The sequence below is a fragment of the Humulus lupulus genome, chromosome 1, assembly GCF_963169125.1.
Source record: "Humulus lupulus chromosome 1, drHumLupu1.1, whole genome shotgun sequence".
NCBI lineage: Eukaryota > Viridiplantae > Streptophyta > Magnoliopsida > Rosales > Cannabaceae > Humulus > Humulus lupulus.
The window spans coordinates 310,443,813-310,464,895 of NC_084793.1; the positions used below are offsets into that span (position 1 = coordinate 310,443,813).

General features: G+C 36.0%; 2 protein-coding genes across 3 annotated transcripts; both read right to left on the minus strand.

The window, feature by feature from the left end:
* Positions 1 to 12,356: 12,356 nt before the first annotated feature.
* Positions 12,357 to 15,662, minus strand: LOC133812921 (isovalerate--CoA ligase CCL2-like). The gene is made up of 2 exons (XM_062246760.1): positions 13,992 to 15,662; positions 12,357 to 13,915 (listed from the first exon to the last, which is right to left on the minus strand). The coding sequence occupies exons 1-2, from the start codon at positions 14,340 to 14,342 to the stop codon at positions 12,512 to 12,514; spliced, it is 1,755 nt and encodes a 584-aa protein (XP_062102744.1). The 5' UTR covers positions 14,343 to 15,662; the 3' UTR covers positions 12,357 to 12,511.
* Positions 15,663 to 15,810: 148 nt separating this feature from the next.
* LOC133812922 (isovalerate--CoA ligase CCL2) lies at positions 15,811 to 20,260 on the minus strand. 2 transcript variants are annotated; one of them, XM_062246762.1, is made up of 3 exons: positions 20,100 to 20,260; positions 17,509 to 17,721; positions 15,811 to 17,402 (listed from the first exon to the last, which is right to left on the minus strand). In XM_062246762.1, exons 1-3 carry the CDS (start codon positions 20,169 to 20,171, stop codon positions 15,966 to 15,968), a joined length of 1,722 nt encoding a protein of 573 aa, XP_062102746.1. In that variant the 5' UTR covers positions 20,172 to 20,260; the 3' UTR covers positions 15,811 to 15,965. The 2 variants fall into 2 exon arrangements, with proteins under 2 accessions (XP_062102746.1, XP_062102745.1); XM_062246761.1 differs by having other exon boundaries at positions 17,509 to 17,736; positions 20,100 to 20,238.
* Positions 20,261 to 21,083: the final 823 nt, after the last annotated feature.

Below are 21,083 nucleotides of genomic sequence, written 5' to 3' on the forward strand. Positions count from 1 at the left end.
ACCAAAGTGAAGAGTGTTGGGGATCACCAACTTGAACAAGGTTTGAAACATTTGTCCAAAAGCTTATTTCCCCCTAACTCAAGCACTAAGGGATCTCTCACAGATTATAGGAAATACTTTCTGGAATAATCAAGCCTCAAGGTGTTTCTAGCCAAGTGCTCTAGTGGATAGAAATGGTGTGTCTTACAAGTGAGCATTAGGCTCCTATTTATAGAGTTTAGAGACACCCTTTGAATTTCAAATTCCACCAACCCCCATGGTTGTTACCAATGATTAATTGGATGTTTTATGGAATTAAAATAGATATTTGGGAGTTACTTGGCTTTTGGAAACGTTCAAAATTGGATAAAAACCAAAGTTGGAAGAGGCTGTCAGGCACTAGGGCCGCGGCGCTTGGTAGCAAGCGCCGTGGCCCTCAGTCAGTTTCAGCACCTATTTTTTCAGTTTTTTTCAAAACGTTCCAATTTATTCCCACTTGATTTTGTAACTTCCATACACAATATGGGAGTTAAAATCACATCTCTATCAGCCATTTCTCTTATGGCTTTAAGAAATTCATCTCAATATTGTGTAACAACAAATCTACACAATAATGGGTGATATTTAGGAGTTACAAATTTGTGATGAATTTGTAACACCAAATATGTTACATGTTTGGATATTTCACATATATCCAAATAATGTAACTCTCTATTATATGTTACAATATGTGACACTCTATGTCACATTTATTTAATCTAAAACATTATATTATAAAATAATATAATATTACATTATATTATAAAATAATATAACATTCCCCCACTAGATTAAATAGTCATCTATTGTAACACTTTATTTAATCAATCATTATATTTAAAAATATAACATATCCCCCACTTGATTAAATAAGAACTCTCTCTTATAGGAGTCATTGCATTGATGCATAAAGTAAATTGTTTTTCAACTTGAACTTTACTATAGTGTAACTATCACAAAATTTGTCGAAAATTTGGTTGCACTAGGCATTGAACCATCTTTTCATGATGGCAAATTAGTGATAATACACACACATTTGCGATGTTCACTTGAGACCTCTATGTCTCGCTTTGCACCGTTAAAGGCCATGTGCACTTTCCATTCATGGACGTTCTTGAGAATACTCCAAATTCTCATGAGAGGCGGCACCACCCCTAGGTCCATATAGGTAGAATTCTTACAGTATTTTGTTACCAAAAATACTTGTCTTTACAAGACTGAATTCTATTAAAAAACCTTTCTGTTTTAACCCTCCTCTTGGTAACACACAAGTACTCAATATCTCAGATGAGACTTGTTTTGAGTACAACTAATATTCACTTGATTGACTTGTTATTACCTATTGAACCTAACACTAGTTGAATAACTAGTGTTAAGATAGGTTACCATCAATCATGAATCTCTTTAGGGAGTTTAAGTCCCATCCCTCGAGATGATGCAGCCACTAAATCCCTCGTTAGTGGCTTAGTGAAAGGATCCGCAAGATTTTCACTTGTTCTCACATAGGATATTGAGATGACTCCTCTTTGAATCAATTCTCTTACATATCCATGTCTTAGACTAATATGTCTAGACTTCCCATTATACACTCCGCTGTATGCTCTAGCCAATGTCGCTTGGCTATCACAATGTATTGATATAGTAGATACATTCTCTTTGATTAGGGGAATCTCTATCAACAGATCCCTTAACCATTCGGCCTCTTTGCCGGTAGCAACTAGAGCTATGAACTCCGCTTCCATAGTGGAATGAGATATACAGGTTTGTTTCTTGGAACCCCAAGAAATTGCACCTCCACCAAGTGTAAATACCCAACTAGTTGTGGACAAGTTGTCCCCAAGATTGGATATCCAACTTGCATCTGTATATCCTTCTAATATTGAAGGAAATTTGGAGTAGTGAAGGCTTAGTCCTTTGGTTTTCTTGAGATAACCTAGGACTCTTCCAATTGCCTTCTAGTGATCTACACTTGGATTACTTGTAAACCAACTAAGTTTACTTACCGCAAATGCTATATCTGGTCTAGTACACTGGGCAGCGTACATTAGACTCCCTATAGCACTAGCGTACTCCAATTGAGCCACCGCTCTTCCTTCATTCTTCTCTAGTTCTACACTATGATCGAATGGAGTATTGGCGTCTTTAACCTTGAGATGGTTAAATTTGTTCAATACTTTCTCACCCTAGCGCAAAACCCCCACTATGTTTCTTTACTTTGATACCGAGTATGGTATCAACTTCTCCAAGATCTTTCATCATGAAAGTTGATGATAGAAACCTCTTCGTTTCTTCTATCCCTTTCATGCTATTACTTAGAATAAGCATGTCATTCACATATAAGTAAACAATAATCACATATCCCTTACAAGTTTTGGAATACAAACACTTGTCTCCATTGTTATGTCTAAACCCATTAGACATAATGGCTTGATCAAATTTCTCATGCCATTGCTTAGGAGCTTGTTTCAATCCATATAAGGATTTTACAAGTCTACAAACTTTATGTTCATACTTTGGTAGGACAAACCCTTCGGGTTGTTCCATATAGACCTCCTCATTGAGGTCACCATTAAGGAATGTCGTTTTGACATCCATTTGATGAGCATACAAGTTGTGTATAGAAGCTAAAGCGAACAAAATTCTTATAGAATTTGTTCTTGCAACAGGTGCATAGGTATCGAAATAATCGATACCCTCTTTTTGCCTAAACCCTTTAGCTACTAATCTAGCTTTAAAGGTTTGGATAGTGCCGTCAGTGTGGTATTTTCTCCTAAATAACCACTTACACCCAATTGGCTTAGACCCCGGTGGGAGGTCTACCAATTCCCAAGTGTTATTAGAAAGAATGGAATCCATCTCATCATTGATGGCTTATTTCCAAAATGCACTATCTCTCAATTACATAGCTTCTCTATAAGTCTTAGGATCATCCTCTACGAGAAGTACAATAGGAATTTTCCTAATGACTTCCTCTTTATTTCCTTCTACCATGTAGAATGAAATTCGTTGAGAATCTATCTCATCCACTACTAGACTTTTATGATTTTTAAGCCTTTGACTTCTTCTAGGTTCAAAGGGTTGCTTTACATCCTTTTGAGAATTCTCCTCTTGAGAATCAATTTTGGATGTAGAAGCTTGAGAATTGTTCTTATATAACAAATTCTCCTTTAGAGATGTTGAAGCTTGAGAATTGTTGTCACATAACATATTCTCAAAGAATTCAACTTCTCTAGATTCAATTACAATATTAAACTCTAAGTCTAATAACCTATAAGCTTTACTATTGTTGGCATAACTAACAAAAGTACACTTTATGGCTCTTGAACCTAACTTTGTTCTATTAGGTTCGGCTTTCTTGCAATATGCAAGACACCCCCACACTTTGAAGTACCCTATGTTGGGTTTTCCTCCTTTCCATAACTCGTATGGAGATATCTCATTTTTCTTCATCGGTATTCGATTAAGAATGTGACAAGCGGTTAAAAGCACTTCACCCCATAAGTTGAAGTTCAACTTAGAAAACACCAACATAGAATTTATCATCTCTATATGAGTCCTATTTTTCCTTTCGGCAACACCATTGTGTTGTGGTGTATAAGGTGCAGTACACTCATGAATTATACCATTTTCTTCACAAAATGTATTGAATTCATTAGAGAAGTACTCTCCTCCTCTATCACTTCTTAGCACCTTAATCTTTTTATTTAGTTGGTTTTCAACTTCTAATTTATATAATTTAAAAGCATCAAAAGTCTCATCTTTATGCTTTAAAAGAAACACATAGGTATATCTACTAAAATCATCTATAAAAGTAAGAAAATACATTTTACCACCTCTAGTTAAAACACCATTTAATTCACAAAGATCACTATGGATTAAATCTAGTAAATTAGATGATCTTTCTACACTAGGAAATGGTTTCTTAATCATTTTCGCCTTAACACATGTTTCACATTTACCATAGTTTTTAATATTACATACAATCATACCACATTTTACTACTATTTTCATGGTTGAAAAACCTATATGCGATAGTCTAAGATGCCACAAAAATAAATAATCATACTCAATAATATAGGCGGAATTAGCATTTTTATTGATAACATTGAAAGTTACATCATTGGTGCACAATTTAACCATACCCTCACAAGAGTACCCCTTTCCCAAAAATACATTTGATTTGGTAAGTATAAGTTTACCGGACTCAAAAACGACTTTAATGCCGGGATTGCCAAGCAAATCACCACTTACCAAGTTTCTACTCATTTCGGGAACATAAAGTACATTCACTAATTTAACTTTCTTGCCGGAGGTGAAGTAGACATCAATAGTACCTTTGCCAAGTACCTTGGATTTGCCCTCATTGCCCATTTGTATCTCATGTTTGCCCTTTGACTCTTCAAAGGTCTTGAACAATGATTTGTCATAGGTGACATGGACGGTGGCACATGTGTCATACCACCACCCTTTCACCCTGCCTTGGACCGCATTCACCTCACTAAGGGTAGCAACTATGTTTTCCTCTTGAGTTACGTTCACCTTAGGTCCTTGTTGGTCTTTTCTATGTCTACACTCTCTAGCATAATGACACTTTTTCCCACACACAAAGCAAGGACCTTTCTCGCCCTTAAACTTGTTTGGGTTGGTTTTTGGACCCAAAGGTTTCTCATTACCCTTTTTCCCTTTGTTTTTGGGATGTTTTGGTTGTGACACCGCATTTGCTTTGGAAGTCTCTCCATTAGACCCCTCCACAAGTTTATCTCTACATATCGATTCCTCTTCAATTCGAATATGCTTTTGGATCTCCTCCAAAGAATAATCCTCATTTTTATGAAGGATTCTTTTCCTATAGCTCTTCCAAGTTGGTGGTAATTTAGCCACTATAGCACCAACTTGAAAGGCCTCGGGAAGATCAATCTTTTAACACTTTCAATTTTTTTAACAATAATTTGCAATTCATGAATTTGAGGAAGAATAGGTTTATCACCAAAAACTTTGAAATCGAAGTATTGAGATATCAAAAACTTTTTGGTACCTTCCTCTTCCGCCTTAAACTTTTTCTCAAGTGCATCCCATATCTCCTTGCCCGATTTGGTCTCGGTGTAGAGGTCATAGAGCCTATCGGATAGGGCGTTGAGGATATGACCCCTACAAAGAAGATTGTCCTCCTCCCTCTTCCTTCTCTTCTCCACCTCCTCGGGAGTGTCTTTGTTGGATGGCTCGGCTAGAGGTGCCAAGGAAGACTCAAGGATGTAGGCAATTTTGAGAGTGTTTAAAAGAAACCTCACCTTGTCTTGCCACCTAGTAAAATTGGATCCATCAAACCTATCCAACCTCACTAGGTCTTGGTTCATGATCTTGATTGTCTCCCCTTCCATTGAAACAAAAAAGGGATAAGTTTTTGAATGTTAGGAAAATATGTATTGCCTCAATGGAAATGGTAAGAAAATATTACAAATCTATGCAAAATATTACAATAGACAAGGATCAATTAAATAAAGTGTTACAACTCTATAACTGAAAAATACAAATAAAAGGAGAAGGAGATGTAAGATGATAGAAATATAAAGTACAACTCTATTACAAAAAGATACAAGTAAACTAGAAGTGTTTGAACAAAGGAAATAAACGGATTACAACTTTTAAACAAAATTACAAGTAAATAGAATAAGAAGAAAGAGCAATAGAAGAAAATAAGAACAAGAAAATAAGAACAAGAACCAAAACAATAAACTCTCACTCACACAACCAAAGTGAAGAGTGTTGGGGATCACCAACTTGAACAAGGTTTGAAACCTTTGTCCAAAAGCTTATTTCCCCCTAACTCAAGCACTAAGGGATCTCTCACAGATTATAGGAAATGCTTTCTGGAATAATCAAGCCTCAAGGTGTTTCTAGCCTAGTGCTCTAGTGGATAGAAAAGTTGTGTCTTACAAGTGAGCATTAGGCTCCTATTTAAAGAGTTTATAGACACCCTTTGAATTTCAAATTCCACCAACCCCCATGGCTGTTACCAATGATTAATTGGATGTTTTATGGAATTAAAATAGAGATTTGGGAGTTACTTGGCTGTTGTAATCATTCAAAATTGGATAAAAACCGAAATTGTATGAAGCTGTCAGCCACTAGGGCCGCGACGCTTGTTCCAGGCCCCGCGGCCCTCAGTCAAGTTCAGCAACAAATTTTTCAGTTTTTTTCCAAAACGTTCCAATTTATTCCCACTTGATTTTGTAACTTTCATACACAATATGGGAGTTAAAATCACATCTCTATCAGCCATTTCTCATATGGCTTTAAGAAATTCATCTCAATATTGTGTAACAACAAATCTACACAATAATGGGTGATATTTAGGAGTTACAAATTTGTGATGAATTTGTAACACCAAATATGTTACATGTTTGGATATTTCACATATATCCAAAGAATGTAACTCTTTATTATATGTTACAATATGTGACACTCTATGTCACATTTATTTAATCTAAAACATTATATTATAAAATAATATAATATTACATTATATTATATTATAAAATAATATAACAATTTTCGCATGCATTTTCTTTATATTCGTACATATCTCAGTATTTTGCACTTATCTCCCTCTACACACCTCGAAATTGCACAAAATTTTATACATAGTAGACTAAGACATAGGGCTACAACTTTTGTGCCCATTTCCCACGTAGTTTCCTTAGTATTCATTTTTAAAATATTGCTCGAATTCATATTATAGAATTAGAATTTTTCTTAATGGGGTACCCATTTGGTAAATTGGAGATTTTTCTAATTTCGTCGTAATGTATTACACTCTTGTTCTACTCGTTCGATATTTTTCCCCATGAAATCTCATGGGTAAATGCTTCTATTTGAGTTGAAACGGAGCCTTAAGTCCACATTTGAAAATTTCCACTTTTTGATGTCAATTTTCGCAAGTTTTTCCATAATATTCGTACATCTCTTAGTATATTGGCCGTATCTCCCTCTACACATCTCGAAATTGTACGAAATTTTATACATAGAAGCCTAAGACATAGGGCTACAACTTTTGTTACCTTTACCCTCGTAGTTTTCTCAGTATTCATTTTCAAATATTGCTCAAATTCATATTATAGAAATCAAATTTTTCTTAAAGGGGTACCCCTTTGGTAAATTAGAGATTTTACTAATTTCGTTGTAATGTATTACCACTACAAGAAAGTCTAAAATTAGAGGCGGACTTAGTCCGCCGATAATATACGGGTTATTAGCGGCGGACTACTGGGTCCGCCACTAATAATGTGGAAATTAATAAAAAAAATTCTTTTTTTTATTAGAGGCGGACTTACCAATTATTAGCAGCGGGTAGTCCGCTGCTAATACAATGCCCGGGAAACGAAAGGGTATTAAGTTTTAAAATTATTAGCAGCGGGTATTTTCCCTTAGTAGAGGCGGACTATCCGCCGCTAATACTATTAGCGGCGGGTAAATATCCGTCGATAATAAGACTATTACTGGCGGGATATATTAATACCGGCGGGATTATATTAATAGCGGCGGGTAAATATCCGCCGATAAAAAGACTATTACCGGCGGGATATATTAATAGCGGCGGGTCTCGCTGCTAATAGTTTATTACCGGCGGGATAATATTAATAGCGACGGGTCCCCGCCTCTAATAATCTTACATATTGAAAAATTTGCACATTGTTTCGTCCGTCCCTCTTGTTATCCCCAAAAAATGGAGATCGATGACGTGGCAATAGAGGTGACAAGTGGCAGTACATGGTCCGTAAAAGACACATTAAATAGTCAATAAATACATTGACTCCTCAGAGTTGTGATAAAATTTTGACTGGCTTGAGAAGTGTCATGACCGACCAGGCATGACCTTGTCCGACCAGTCACGACATTACTGCCCAAGAGTGGCATGCTAGACCGGAGTGCCATGTTAGAGGAGAGACATGGCATGCTAGACCAGAGTGCCATGCTAGAGGAGAGACATGGCATGCTAGACCAGAGTGCCATGTTAGACCAGCATGCACATGTCCTACCACTTGCATATGTCCAGCATGCATGTGTCCGACCAGCACTTGCATGTCCTACCACATGTCCGACCAGCAAGTGTATATCCTACCAGCTAAGTGCGTGACTATCCAGTAGAGGTGTGTTCGACCAGCTTGAAGGAGATATGGGTCGACCAGATAGAGGAGGACTAAGTCAAGATTACCATAAACGGCTTCTTCCCACAAGAACCGGTCTTGGCACACGCGGGAATCTCTCATTCTTCCCACAAATTTGGTGTTCTGTTAAATTTTGAATATTTTTGTAATTTATATATAATAAATATAATGAAATATCTCGATTCTAGGGGATATCAGATGTCTGATCCTAAGCCTATAAATATATGGTTTATGGGATCAGAAAGGGGCTTCTTCTTCTTTTTGGACTTTTGGGAAATTTTGAGTGTGAGTTTTCTAGAGAGAGAAAGTGCTTGTATCTGAAAGAATTCTTATATTCTTGCAATCTGTACTGAAGAAACTCAGTTGGCTCAGTTCATTTGATCTTGAGTACAGATTTATAATCACAACTCTAAGTGGATTAGGCTATTACCAACATATTGGGGCTGAACCACTATAAAAATTGTTGTGTTATTTACTTTCTGTTCAAAAACCGTCTGTGTCATTTTATTTCTCTTGAAGGCTTTATCATTTTTGACGTTCTCACGTCGTTGGCCAAAAACGCGGTCAACACCTCTCATTTCTCTTCTATCCCTCTCTCATACGCACTCTTCTCTCAGTCCTCCACTTTGTCCGAGCACCACCACCACCCCTCTGTCCGAGCACCACCACCGCCCCTCTGTCTGAGACCTCCCTCTCTCTCTCTGACTCTCACTTATACTGTTGGGCTACGGGGAAGGAAGAGGTCAGAGGCTCCAACACAGGTACTCTCTTTCGTTCTCGCTCTCTTTGTCACTCTTTGTGTCTTACTGGTGGCGGCACCCTCTGGAGCCAATGTGGTGGCCTTTGGTGTCTACGAAGCTAAGGGCCTCTGGGTGTGCATTGGCCCATGGTTGGGGTCGAGGTGTGTGACGATGATACACATGGTAAGTCTCTCTTTATATCTCTCTTTCACACACACTCTACCTAACTCTCTCTAACTGGTTTTTCTAATATTTAGATGGTGGTGGTTCATAGTGGGGCTGTGAGGTTCGTGGGTTTGACCATGGTAGAGAGTTTGGTCACTGATGGGGATTGAACACGGCATGGATTTCATGACAGTTTTCAGATTTTTGATGTTCTTAAGTTTGTTATGTTGTTTTATGATTTTTTTTGTATTGTATATGTTTCAGATTTCACATATTTTAGATTTATGATGTTCTTAAGTTTATTATGTTGTTTAATAAATTATTTTAATGGGATTTGTTTCTGTTTTTCAACTTTGTTTGTGTTTTTATAAGTTTTTTCATATTTTAATGGTGTTATTATTTTATTTTTTTGTTCCTTAAATTATGTTTATTTATTAGCGACAGATTACTAGGGGCGGGACTGCTGGTATTAAATAAGTCAAACGAGGTTGACTATTCTTTTATACCGACGGAGTCCCGCCCCTATTAATCCGCTGGTATTGATACAGAATTTTTCTCCCGCAAGTGTACGGTGTATTGCAATATAGTTTTAAATTAAAAGATGTCGAACCCACAGGGATTAAATATTAAATTTACTAATTACTATCACTGTTAAGTCTATAATTTTAATTAGAAAAGTCAATAAATTAATCAAACAATAAAATAAAGAATATGAAATAACAAGATATCCAAATCTTATGCTCTTGAAAAGTGATTAAATAGAAGATAAATGTACTAGAGTAATGATTTCACTATTCAATTATGAACATAGTTTCTTTATTATTCTAATCAATTCTCCTCATTTGTAATTTCTAGAATTATAATATAATGCATTTATCTTTCTCAAGCATATATGCGATTAATCTCAATTAATCAATATGATATCTCTATTCGCTATTAATTAATCAAGACGTCATTAAGCAATAGTTATTCTAAACCAAATTCATAGAGTTCAAGGAATCTCTCAATCTCACAATCACTCTATGTCAAATCTTCTTATGTCCAATCTATGTTTATCTTTCTCAAGCATAAACCCTAGATTTCAATTCACAATAATGATGGCCAAACATTAATATGATAAAATTAATTCAAGAAGATATGAACAAACGAGAAGAATTTCATAGAAATAATAATAGAAACCACAATTCAATAATCAAAATAGATTCATCTAATACTCTAGCACAAAAAGAGTTTAGTTCTCCATTATAAACATAAACATAATAGCAATGTATTTGTTCATAATTAAAAAACTAAAAATCAAAGGAAGAAGAAATAGACTAGATGTAATGGTGATGATCTTGATGATGTCTAGCCTCCTCTTCTTCTCTGAGCCTCTAATCTCTGTCTCATCTCCTCCAAAAACCGTCCTTAGACCCTAATTAAACTTTTCCTTATATATCCCTTGCAAAAAGCCCTCTTTTGCCCTTCAAAAATCTCAATTTACGATTTCCGTACGGCTCCCGGCGCTGCAGCCCCTTAAACAGGCGCTGCTGCGCTACAACTGTGCCAAAAACGAGTCTCTGTTTCAGTCAGGCGCTGCAGCCCTTAAGGATGGCGCTGCAGCCCTAATTCATCCCAGAAATAGCGATGCAGCCCCTGAATATGGGGCTGCAGCCCTAATTCACGAATTTTGCATTTTTCTTCGTTTCACTTCAGTTTTGTACCAATTTCGCGCCACTTTTCCTTGGACCCTACACAAACACAACACAAGCATAAAACCAAACAAAAACACCCTAAACACCTACAAATTAGATATAAAATGACACTAATAAGTGAATCTAAAATTCACTTATCAGGTATTAATAGAATACCGGCGGGGTGTCAGTCCGCCGGTAATACCCCTAATCACCGACTGATTATTACCGGCGGAATGCCCTATTATTACCGGCGGAAGTCTCCGCCTCTAATACTCCTTTCTATTGTAGTGTACACTTGTGATCTACTCGTTTGATATTTTTCCCCATGACATATCATGGATAAATTTCTAGTTGAGTTGGAACAGAGACTTAAGTCCACATTTGAAAATTTTCTACTTTTCGATGACAATTTTCAGAAGTTTTTCCCTAATATTTGTACATCTCTCAGTATTTTGGTCGTATCTCTCTCTACACACTTCGAAATTGAACGAAATTTTATGCATGGAAGCCTAAGACATAGGGCTACAACTTTCCTGCCCCTTACCTTCGTAGTTTCCCCAGTATTCATTTTCAAAATATTGCTAGAGCTTGCTGCATGATTGATCCAATAATAAAGTGAGTTGAAATACACACCCATACGACCAAGTGACACTAACACACCTTCATATTGCTCAAGGAGAAGGTGTAGAAAGTATCACATAAAGAGAAGAAAGAAAAGGAAGTGTTGAGCCATTCATTGAGTTCTTGCCAGGGAAGCCTGACAATATTCGTTATTAGGGGTGTTCATAAAACTGCTCACACCGCACAAATTGCCCACACCGCACAAACTGCCCACACTGCACCATACCGCACCGCAATTTGCGGTTTAGAACCCTTCGCGGTGCAGTGCGGTTTTAAATTTTATAAATGCGGTTCAAACCACACCGCACCGCATCATTATATATATTTACTTTTTTATATTATTTTTTTCAATTTTACTGCATTTAAAGTTAATGCATAAATATTTATATAGTATAATATAATAAACACAAAACTAGAAAGAAATATAATGTTTCACAGGATGCTAACACATATTCTACTTCAATCTAAATATATTCCTCCTTAATTAAAATAATATTTACTTTTATATTACATTTTTTATTTGTTATTAGTTTGTTATATTTGTATTATTTTGCTTAAAGTTTATTAGTTTGTTGTACATTTAATTATTTTGTTAAACACTCTATGGTTATGAAATTTATTATGAATCTTTCTTAATTATAATATTTAATTGTTAAATTATTTAGCGATAGGTATAAACCGCCAAAACCGCACCGCACCGCACCACACCGCATTTTTGCGGTGCGGTTTATGCGGTTTATGGGGTTTGAGGTCTATGAGGTGCGGGTTGCAGTTTGGAAAATTGTTCAAACCACATATGCAGTGCGGTCCAAAAAATTAGAGAAAAACCGCACCAACCGCACCCCTATTCGTTATGAAGGGGAAGGCCGTTACTAGATTGGACTGTCTACGGTAATTTATAACATAAAATCTCATCATATATTGTATTAGTTAGTTGTGACATGAAAATTATGTTAAAGTATAAATTCTGATGACTTATAAATCGTCTCTTTTTTTATTCAGAAAAACAACTCAATAATGTATTAAATACATATTTGGTATGTTTATTATCAATAAAAATAACATACAACACAGTGACACACACTTATTACTTCACATATATCTGTCTCTGTGTGTGTGCGCTAGTTCAAGAAAGGCTTCCCATGGCCTTTGCTCTTAACCTCAAGATAAACTTCTGTATCTTCCCAGTTGAATTTTTAGGCAACTCCTCAAAAACGACAGTCTTTAGAGCCATATAATGAGGCAAACGATCCCTACAAAATGTGATAAGTTGGTCTGCATTGACACCCTCAAAGCCCTCTTTGAGTGTCACAAAAGCACAAGGCGTCTCCCCCCAATGGCTGTCAGGGCGTCCAACAACAGCAGCCTCAAACACAGCTTCATGACTATACAAGACTGTCTCTACCTCAACCGTGCTTATATTCAAACCCCCTGATATGATTATATCCTTCATTCTATCCTTAATTTCTATATAACCATCCTCATGTTTCACCCCAAGATCCCCACTGTGAAACCATCCTCCCTTAAAAGCTTCTTCTGTTGCCTTCAAGTCTTTAAAGTAACCACTCATTACAGTGTTTCCCCTGAACATAACCTCGCCAATCGTTTCGCCATCGGCCCTAACACTCTCCATGGTCACTGTATCTTTAACATCTACTTCCTCCATGGCGAGGTGGCGCAGCCCTTTTCGAGCTTTCAATCTCGACCGCTCATCAAGCGGCAGCGCATCCCATTCTGGCTTCCATGCACAGTTAGTTGCAGCACCATAAGTTTCTGTAAGGCCATAAATCTGATTTACTCGGAACCCCATCTCTTCCATACGCCCAAGAATCTGCGGCGGCGGTGATGCACCGCCTGTTAAGACCTCCACCGTGTGCTGCAGCAGCCTGCGCTCACTAGCAGACGAGTTAACAATCATGTTCATGACGGTTGGCACAGCACCCATGTGTGTCACATTGTGCATAGCTATATTATCAAAAATGGATCTGGTAGAGACTTTCTTTATGACTATATTAGCAGCACCCTGAGCCGCCGAAGCCCATAGCACGAGCCAGCCGTTGCAGTGAAACATAGGCATGCTCCATAGGCAGACAGACCTGGCTCTCACGCCGAAGAGCAGAGCCGTGGCTAGGGAGTTTAAGTAAGCCCCGCGGTGACTGTAGACGACAGCTTTGGGGCGTGCAGTTGTTCCTGAGGTGTAGTTTATGGTGATTGGATCCCACTCGCTATGCGGCCTTAGTATCTCGAACTGATCGGTTCCGGTGGACAAAAGACTTTCGTAGTCAGAATCTGTGAGTGGCACTAAAATGGGAGGTTTTGTCTCTGTTTTAGCGAGCAGGTGTAGTGCTCCGCGCGCAATGTCGAGTAATTGGCTGTCAACAAAGATAACTTTGGCCTCTGAGTGTCTTAGCAGGGCTGACACCATGACCGAATCAAGTCGAGCATTGAGTGTACAGAGAACCCCACCAGCCATTGGGACAGCAAAATGAAGCTCGTAGATTTGTGGGAGGTTGTATGAAAAGGTAGCAACCTAGACAAACGAAAAACTAGGAAGATCAAGACTAGTGAAACAAAGTTCATCAAAAGTGAAAAATGAATCAACATACCACATCTCCACGGGAAATTCCCAACTGGGTCAAAGCAGAAGCTAGTTTAAGACAACGTTGGTGAGTTTCACCCCATGTGTGTCTCACAGAACCATAGACAAGGGAAGTGTTGTCTCTGTAAGCCTTTGATGATCGCTCCAAGAAGCCTATGGGAGACAAAGGAACATAGTTTGCAGAGCAACGAACTAAGCCATCCATTGACTTCCATGATTCTGGTTCAAGATCTTGGGAAAACTTGGAATATGAACGAGTGTATTGATTGAAGTTGGAGTAGTGAGAATGACTCAGAGCACGAGCGAAGCGAGTCAGCGAGTGTTTGATCATTAGAGTCATTGTTAGCGGAGGAAACATAGAGAAATGAATGGCCAAGGAAACGAGAAGATGAGTTTTATAAATTTTCTCTCTTGACTAATTCATATCACATAAGGCTCAAATGATTCAATACTATTGTTGAGCCGGCTCTGAATAGTTTTCATATTAAAACAATGATATTTCAACACGTCTATAGATATGCATATAAATATTTTTAATATTATTGACAAAATAAACGAAATATGATTTTTGGTTTAGTGAGAGAGAAGAAATGGATATTATTTATTAAGACAAAACAAATAAAATAATATTGTGAATGCTCCACAAAATAAGGGGAATGGATTTCCATATCTGTATGGGTAGTGCAGAGATATACAAAATCATGATGTATTTGAAAAATAAAATTAAAAAAAATAGATATTAGAAACACATTGAATTCTCAGAAAAGTTTATCTTATTTTTGTTTGTATCCAAAGCCCCAAACTTAAATAGATGACATTTGCATAGTCTATTGTTATCTTTAAATGTTTGGTTCACAATGTCATTTATTAACTTGAAATGTTTGTAATAGTGTCAAACACATTATTATTAACTGTGTATCAATCATCATTTGGTTGAAGCTTGACAATTCTCATATGTTGAAGCTTATCAATAGCATTTTAAAGCATACGAATTGTGTTGACTTAGATTTAACACAAGACTCACAGATGCAACAAATTTGGAAAACTCTAATATAAACTAGAACTTATACAACTTAATTTAAATAGTTAAAATGCAAAACGAAATGAAAAAACAAATAATGGAAAGAACACACTGAAATTAACCTAGTTAAGCTAAAATTTGTTTCCTACATCCAATAGAGCTAGTCCACTATAAAGATCAGATTACAAGTCTAATCACAGAGATCTCAACCCTTCTTTGAGCAACTATTTCTTGAGTATAAAACCCGGCCAAGGCTTCTTTTGAACCATACACATTAACTCTCACACAATACCCCAAAAACTCTCAAACACTCAGAAGAAATTCTCTCCTCACGCATACAGATCTCTCTCTCTCACAACTTTTCTAAAAAATGAATCACTCTATACAAATACAAATGAAATAATGGACTAACTTATATAGCCACTTGACACCTACACAACTCAATATTGTTACAACTAAATAATAGTTGTTAGATTTGTTACAACAAAATGAAAAGTTGTGAGAATTACTCCACACATTGCATACTTGACTTGAAAATGCATTGGAAGTGGATGATCATATCAGCAAAGTTGAAAGTGCACAAGTAAAAGACAAGAACCAAACTCAATCTCATCAAATTGTATATTACTATACTTGGTTGCTTACTCTAAGCTTTATCTCTCTAGTTCTCATAAAAGTACTACCTTTTAGCCTTGAGTAAAAGACAAGAAATAACACCATTCAAAATATCATAAGCATACAATCTCTACTATTATTATAACATCTCAATTCTCCATGTTAGGTAAAAGAAAGGAGCCAATCTCAATGTCATCAAAGTATATGATTAGCTTTATTTATTCCTGTATTATTTGGTCTTATCTTTCAAACTATTTGAAGTAACCAAAGAAAGAGAAAAATATGAGCCAATGGACACCAATAGAATTCACATGTTCATATTAAATGAAATACAATTCAACGAGTTCAAGAAAGGCTGCCCATGGCCATTGCTTTTTCTTTCAGAATATACTTCTGTATCTTTCCTGTTGAAGTCTTTGGTAACTCTTCAAACACTACTGTCTTGGGAGCCATGTAATGGGGCAAACGATCTCTACAGAATTTGATAATTTGGTCAGCACTTACATCATTATCAAATCCCTCCTTAAGTGTCACAAAAGCACAAGGCGTCTCCCCCCAAAGCTTATCAGGGCGCGCCACCACAGCAGCCTCGAGCACTGCTTCGTGGCTATACAACACAGTCTCAACTTCAACTGTACTGATATTCTCCCCTCCTGATATCACCACATCCTTCTTCCGATCCTTAAGTTGAATATAACCATCCTCATGTTTCACACCAAGATCCCCACTACGAAACCAACCTCCCTCGAAAGCCTCCTCGGTCGCCTTCAAGTCTTTAAAGTAGCCACTCATCACAGTGTTTCCTCTGAACATAACCTCACCAATCGTTGCACCATCGGCCCTAACACTTTCCATGGTCACCGGGTCTCTCACGTCCATCTCCTCCATCGCCAGATGGTTTAATCCTTGACGAGCTTTCAAGGCATACCGTTCCTCTGGCTGCAGTGCATCCCATTCAGGTTTGCATACACAATTAGCAGCAGGACCACAAGTTTCCGTGAGGCCATAAATGTGATTCACTTGAAACCCCATCTCTTCCATCCTCGCAATGACCTTGGGCGGTGGCGGTGAACCTCCTGTCATGACCTCCACCTTGTGGGGAAGCGGGGTGTGAAGGTTGCCTTCCGGCGAGTTCACAATCATGTTCAAGACAGTTGGTGCAGCTCCAAAGTGTGTAACCTTATGCAAATGTATGTTGTCAAAAATGGCTTTGGGAGAGACTTTTCTTATGCATATGTTGGTGGCGCCCTGAGCTGCAGCCCCCCATGGAAAACACCAGCCGTTGCAATGAAACATGGGCACTGACCAAAGATAAACAGACGTTGTCCCCATCCCGTGAAGCAAAACTGTGGCTATGGAGTTCAGATATGCCCCACGGTGGCTGTAAACGACAGCTTTGGGGCGTGCAGTGGTGCCTGAGGTGTAGTTTATGCTGATGGGATCCCATTCGTTCTTAGGCCGTCTTATTTCGAAGTCATCAGACCCATTGGCCAACAGATGATTATAGTGATCGTATGAGCTTGAAGTGAAGCTTTCCGAATCGGTTAGTAAGACCAAAGTTGGAGGCTTTATGTCCTTCTGGGCGACAAGATCAAGAGCTGCCCGAGCCGTTTCCAGTAACTGGGGTTCCACAAAGATGAGTTTGGCTTCCGAGTGTGCTAGCAGTGTCGACACCATGGCCGAGTCGTTGCGAGCGTTGAGTGTACAGAGAATCCCACCAGCCATTGGGACTGCAAAATGAAGCTCGTAGATTTCTGGTAGGTTGTAAGAGAAGGTAGCCACCTGTTTGTTCATAAGAATCAATGAAAGAGATCAATTACTTCACCAATAAACTAATCCTAACAATCTGAGAGTCAAATCAAGAGAAGAAGAAGAAGAAGTATCATACCACATCCCCTGGTGAAATTCCCAAGTGGGTTGTGAGAGCAGAAGCTAGCTTGAGACAGCGATGGTGAGTTTGGGCCCAAGTGTATCTGACAGAGCCATAGACAAGAGAGGTGTTGTCTCTGTAAGCCTTGGAAGAACGCTCCAAGAAGGTAATGGGAGAGAGAGGAACATGATTTGCAGAGCACTGAACTAAGCCCTCCATTGACTTCCATGACTGAGGTTCAAAATCCTTGGCAGAGTGAAAATGGTGACGAAATAAAGGATTGAAAGCAGAAATGAAACGAGAAAAAGTGGTTCTTCTAAGGGATTGGATCATAGTGATAGCCGCCGAAGAAACAGAGTGATAACTACGTTTATGAGTATTGATTAGACGGTTGGGCAGGGCGTGTGGACCAGTAGTGTCTAAAGTAGTGTAATTTTATCAAACAGATAAGATTAACTTCAATATTACCACAATATTTAAGTTTATAAATTTGTATAAATGTCTTTCTCTCCACGTGGAAAAACCCAAAGATAAAGCATAAAAAAAATAGGTAGGAGATGTGTCGAAATTTGCATAATTAATACCTATCTAGTTTGACTTTCTACACTTAAATTTTTATATAAAAATTTTGGCACCAAAATTTCTTAATGTTATACATTTGTTGTAGTCAAACGTCTCTACCATTTCTACCATTTCGCATCGGTTAAATTTAACTTTGATGGTTACGTGTCAATTTCTAATTGGTTGAAAATTATTAAATATTTTAAAATTAATTTAAAAAATTTAATTAACTTAAAATAATATAAAATCCATTACGTGTCAATTTCTAATTGGTTGAAAATTTGTAAGAATAATATTGTAACTACAACGAACACTGCCATGAAAAAAAAATACTCTAGTATGTATTTTTAGAGACGTAATTTGAAATAAGAGGTTGATCGTAGTACTCCTCATCAATAGCTGAGGTTTTTTTTTTTTTTATGTTTGATTTGAACTTTGGAAGTTGAGAACAAAGACAGCGAGAGAGACAAAGATGCATTTTCCTTGCTATGTTTGGTAGGAAGAATGGGAAGTAGGATGGAGAAGGAATTTAGGTAAGATAGAGATTATGATCGATAAAGAGGATAGTAGCTTTTATTTATGTTGTTTTAGTACGAGGGATGAAATTGGAAGGATGGAGATGAGAATAATTATTCAAATTCCCATATTATCATTTGTAACATAAATATTTGTTCATTTTTTAAAAGGATAATAATTGTATTTTACATATTTTAGTTGTTTTTTTTCTTGTATCATTCCAGAAAAATAAGGATTGAATTTTAATAGTTTGGAGCGAGAGAGTCTCTCTCGATCTCTCCTCTCCTTTCATCTCTCCCTCTTACCAAACAAGAGATTCTCCATCCACCCTTCTCTCGTCTCTACGAAACATTACGAGAGTGGAAGATAAAAAAATCTCACTTGACATGGGGCCTCTCAATTAAGAAATAATTTATTTAATAAGCTATAATAAAAAAAATATTGAGATAGAGAAGTAATAAGTTATAAATTAATTGCCAAGTCTTTGTTTTTTATTTAAGATCTTTGATTTATAGAGGTTTTCTTCTACATAATCTTATTTCAGTAATTTTATATATATTTTTTAATTTGTGATTTTTAAGAATAAATATGAAATATCTAACATTTTTTTTTTAAAAAAAGTGTTCATATTTGTAGCGAGCTCTGTGGTTGAATTTTATGCTAGTACTAAGAATTTGAAATTTGATTAAATGGTCATCTTGGTTGGAATATTTGGCTATAATGGTCAATGAAAGTGATTTAATACAGTTAAATTCTATAAGCATAAGTTTCTGTAGCTGATTTTAAATTCTTCTATAAAATAAATGTTATACTCAATAATAATAATAATACATGGATAAATCATAAACTTACTATTTTAACTAATTAATCACATTCTCAAGCATCAAGCGAGTTCAAGTATAACTCAACCGAAATCCATAAAAAACAAAAAATATATATTTAAATAGGATAAATACTCTCTTAAGACTCTGTTTCAAAATATCAATAATCAATAATTATTCTTTTACATTTCTTAGTCATATACAACCAAGCTAATAAAATGAAGAAAAAAAAAAAGGCAAAATATAACAAATTAAAATTCTACACCATTATAAATAATATTATTAAATGGGCATGTCTCTGATTTTGATATATTCAAGTTGAATATACATATAAATATGGATATAATTATTTTGAGAGAGCTTAGAATCATCATATTGGCTATTGCTATTACTACATATATAAGTTTATCAAACACCTTATCTAAATCTATATGTTTTTCTTAATATAAATTATACTAGTTTGCACATGTCTTTTTCTAGAGCCTCTATTATAAAACACATTTAAAATGGAACACATTCAAATCAAAATACATCAAATAAAAACAAACAAAAAAACAAAATTATATATATAAAGTCCAAAAATATATATATATATATAAGCATTTACAAACGACACAACTAATATATAAATAAATAAATATATATATTATATCATTGTGAAATTGAAACACAACTAACTGAGTAGAGATTATTATCAAAGAAAAAACTAACTGTGGTGGGTGGCGCAGGTGGACTGGCAACGCAGAGAGCAACCGGAGTGTGGAGCCTTCTATAGTTATCCATTGCTACAGAGACGACCGTACGTGAAAAGAGAGCAAACCTATATATATATACTATATATATAATATAGGTTATTTGGTATAATCACTACTGTACCAAACTTTTTATATAAAAGGTTTTGTAGAAAATGTTTTATAAGGGTATCTTTGGAAAGTTAATTTGTAATTGGAATTAGAATTGTGTATAATTCGGAGTAATTACTTGTGTTGTCGTGTTTGTCCAACCGTGTAATTTGAAATAATTTAGGGGTCTCAATTACACTCTTTAAATATCATAGTCTCATGAGAATTGTGCGTAATTACACTATATAATTACTAAAAACTATTAATTTTAAATAGTATTTATTACATATTATTATTGTTATATGTAATTTCTAACTGTTTTGTCAAACATGATAATAGGAATTTATAAATAATTATCACTTGATATCCAAACACACATGGTATTTTAAAATATAGTATAATTACTAAAATATTATTACCCTAGTAATTACACAGTTGTTTCCAAACACGCCTTAAAAAAATAGAAAGAGTATATTTTATTTTGAAAAATATAATAATATGGTATGTAATATAATTAATTTTAAGAAGTTTATTTATAATTTTAAGGGTAAATATCATTTTGGACCATATGTTTTGCAAAAGTTAATTGTCGGGCTCTTTGTTTTGTTAAATAACAATTCGGACCATGTGTTTTACAAAATGGAACAAAATAGTACCTTATACCCAACTTTGGTAAAAAAAAATTTAAATATAATCTTTCATTCTCAGCTCCTCCACCACTTTTATTGTTTTTCTGAACTCATCGCATTACTAATGACCCGATAATTTATCTTATAATTTAAATTCTTTTGACCAAAATTAGGTATAAGGTACTCTTTTAGTTACTTTTGTAAAATATAGGGTCTGAATTGTA

Coding starts and splice junctions, on each gene's coding strand:
- LOC133812921 (XM_062246760.1), bottom strand. CDS start 14,342: ATGTTTCCTCCGCTAACAATGACTCTAATGATCAAACACTCGCTGACT. Junction 13,916..13,991: donor GAATTTCCCGTGGAGATGTG/GTATGTTGATTC, acceptor TCGTTTGTCTAG/GTTGCTACCTTTTCATACAA.
- LOC133812922 (XM_062246761.1), bottom strand. CDS start 20,171: ATGGATAACTATAGAAGGCTCCACACTCCGGTTGCTCTCTGCGTTGCC. Junction 17,737..20,099: donor CACCTGCGCCACCCACCACA/GTTAGTTTTTTC, acceptor CACTCTGCCAAG/GATTTTGAACCTCAGTCATG. Junction 17,403..17,508: donor GAATTTCACCAGGGGATGTG/GTATGATACTTC, acceptor ATGAACAAACAG/GTGGCTACCTTCTCTTACAA.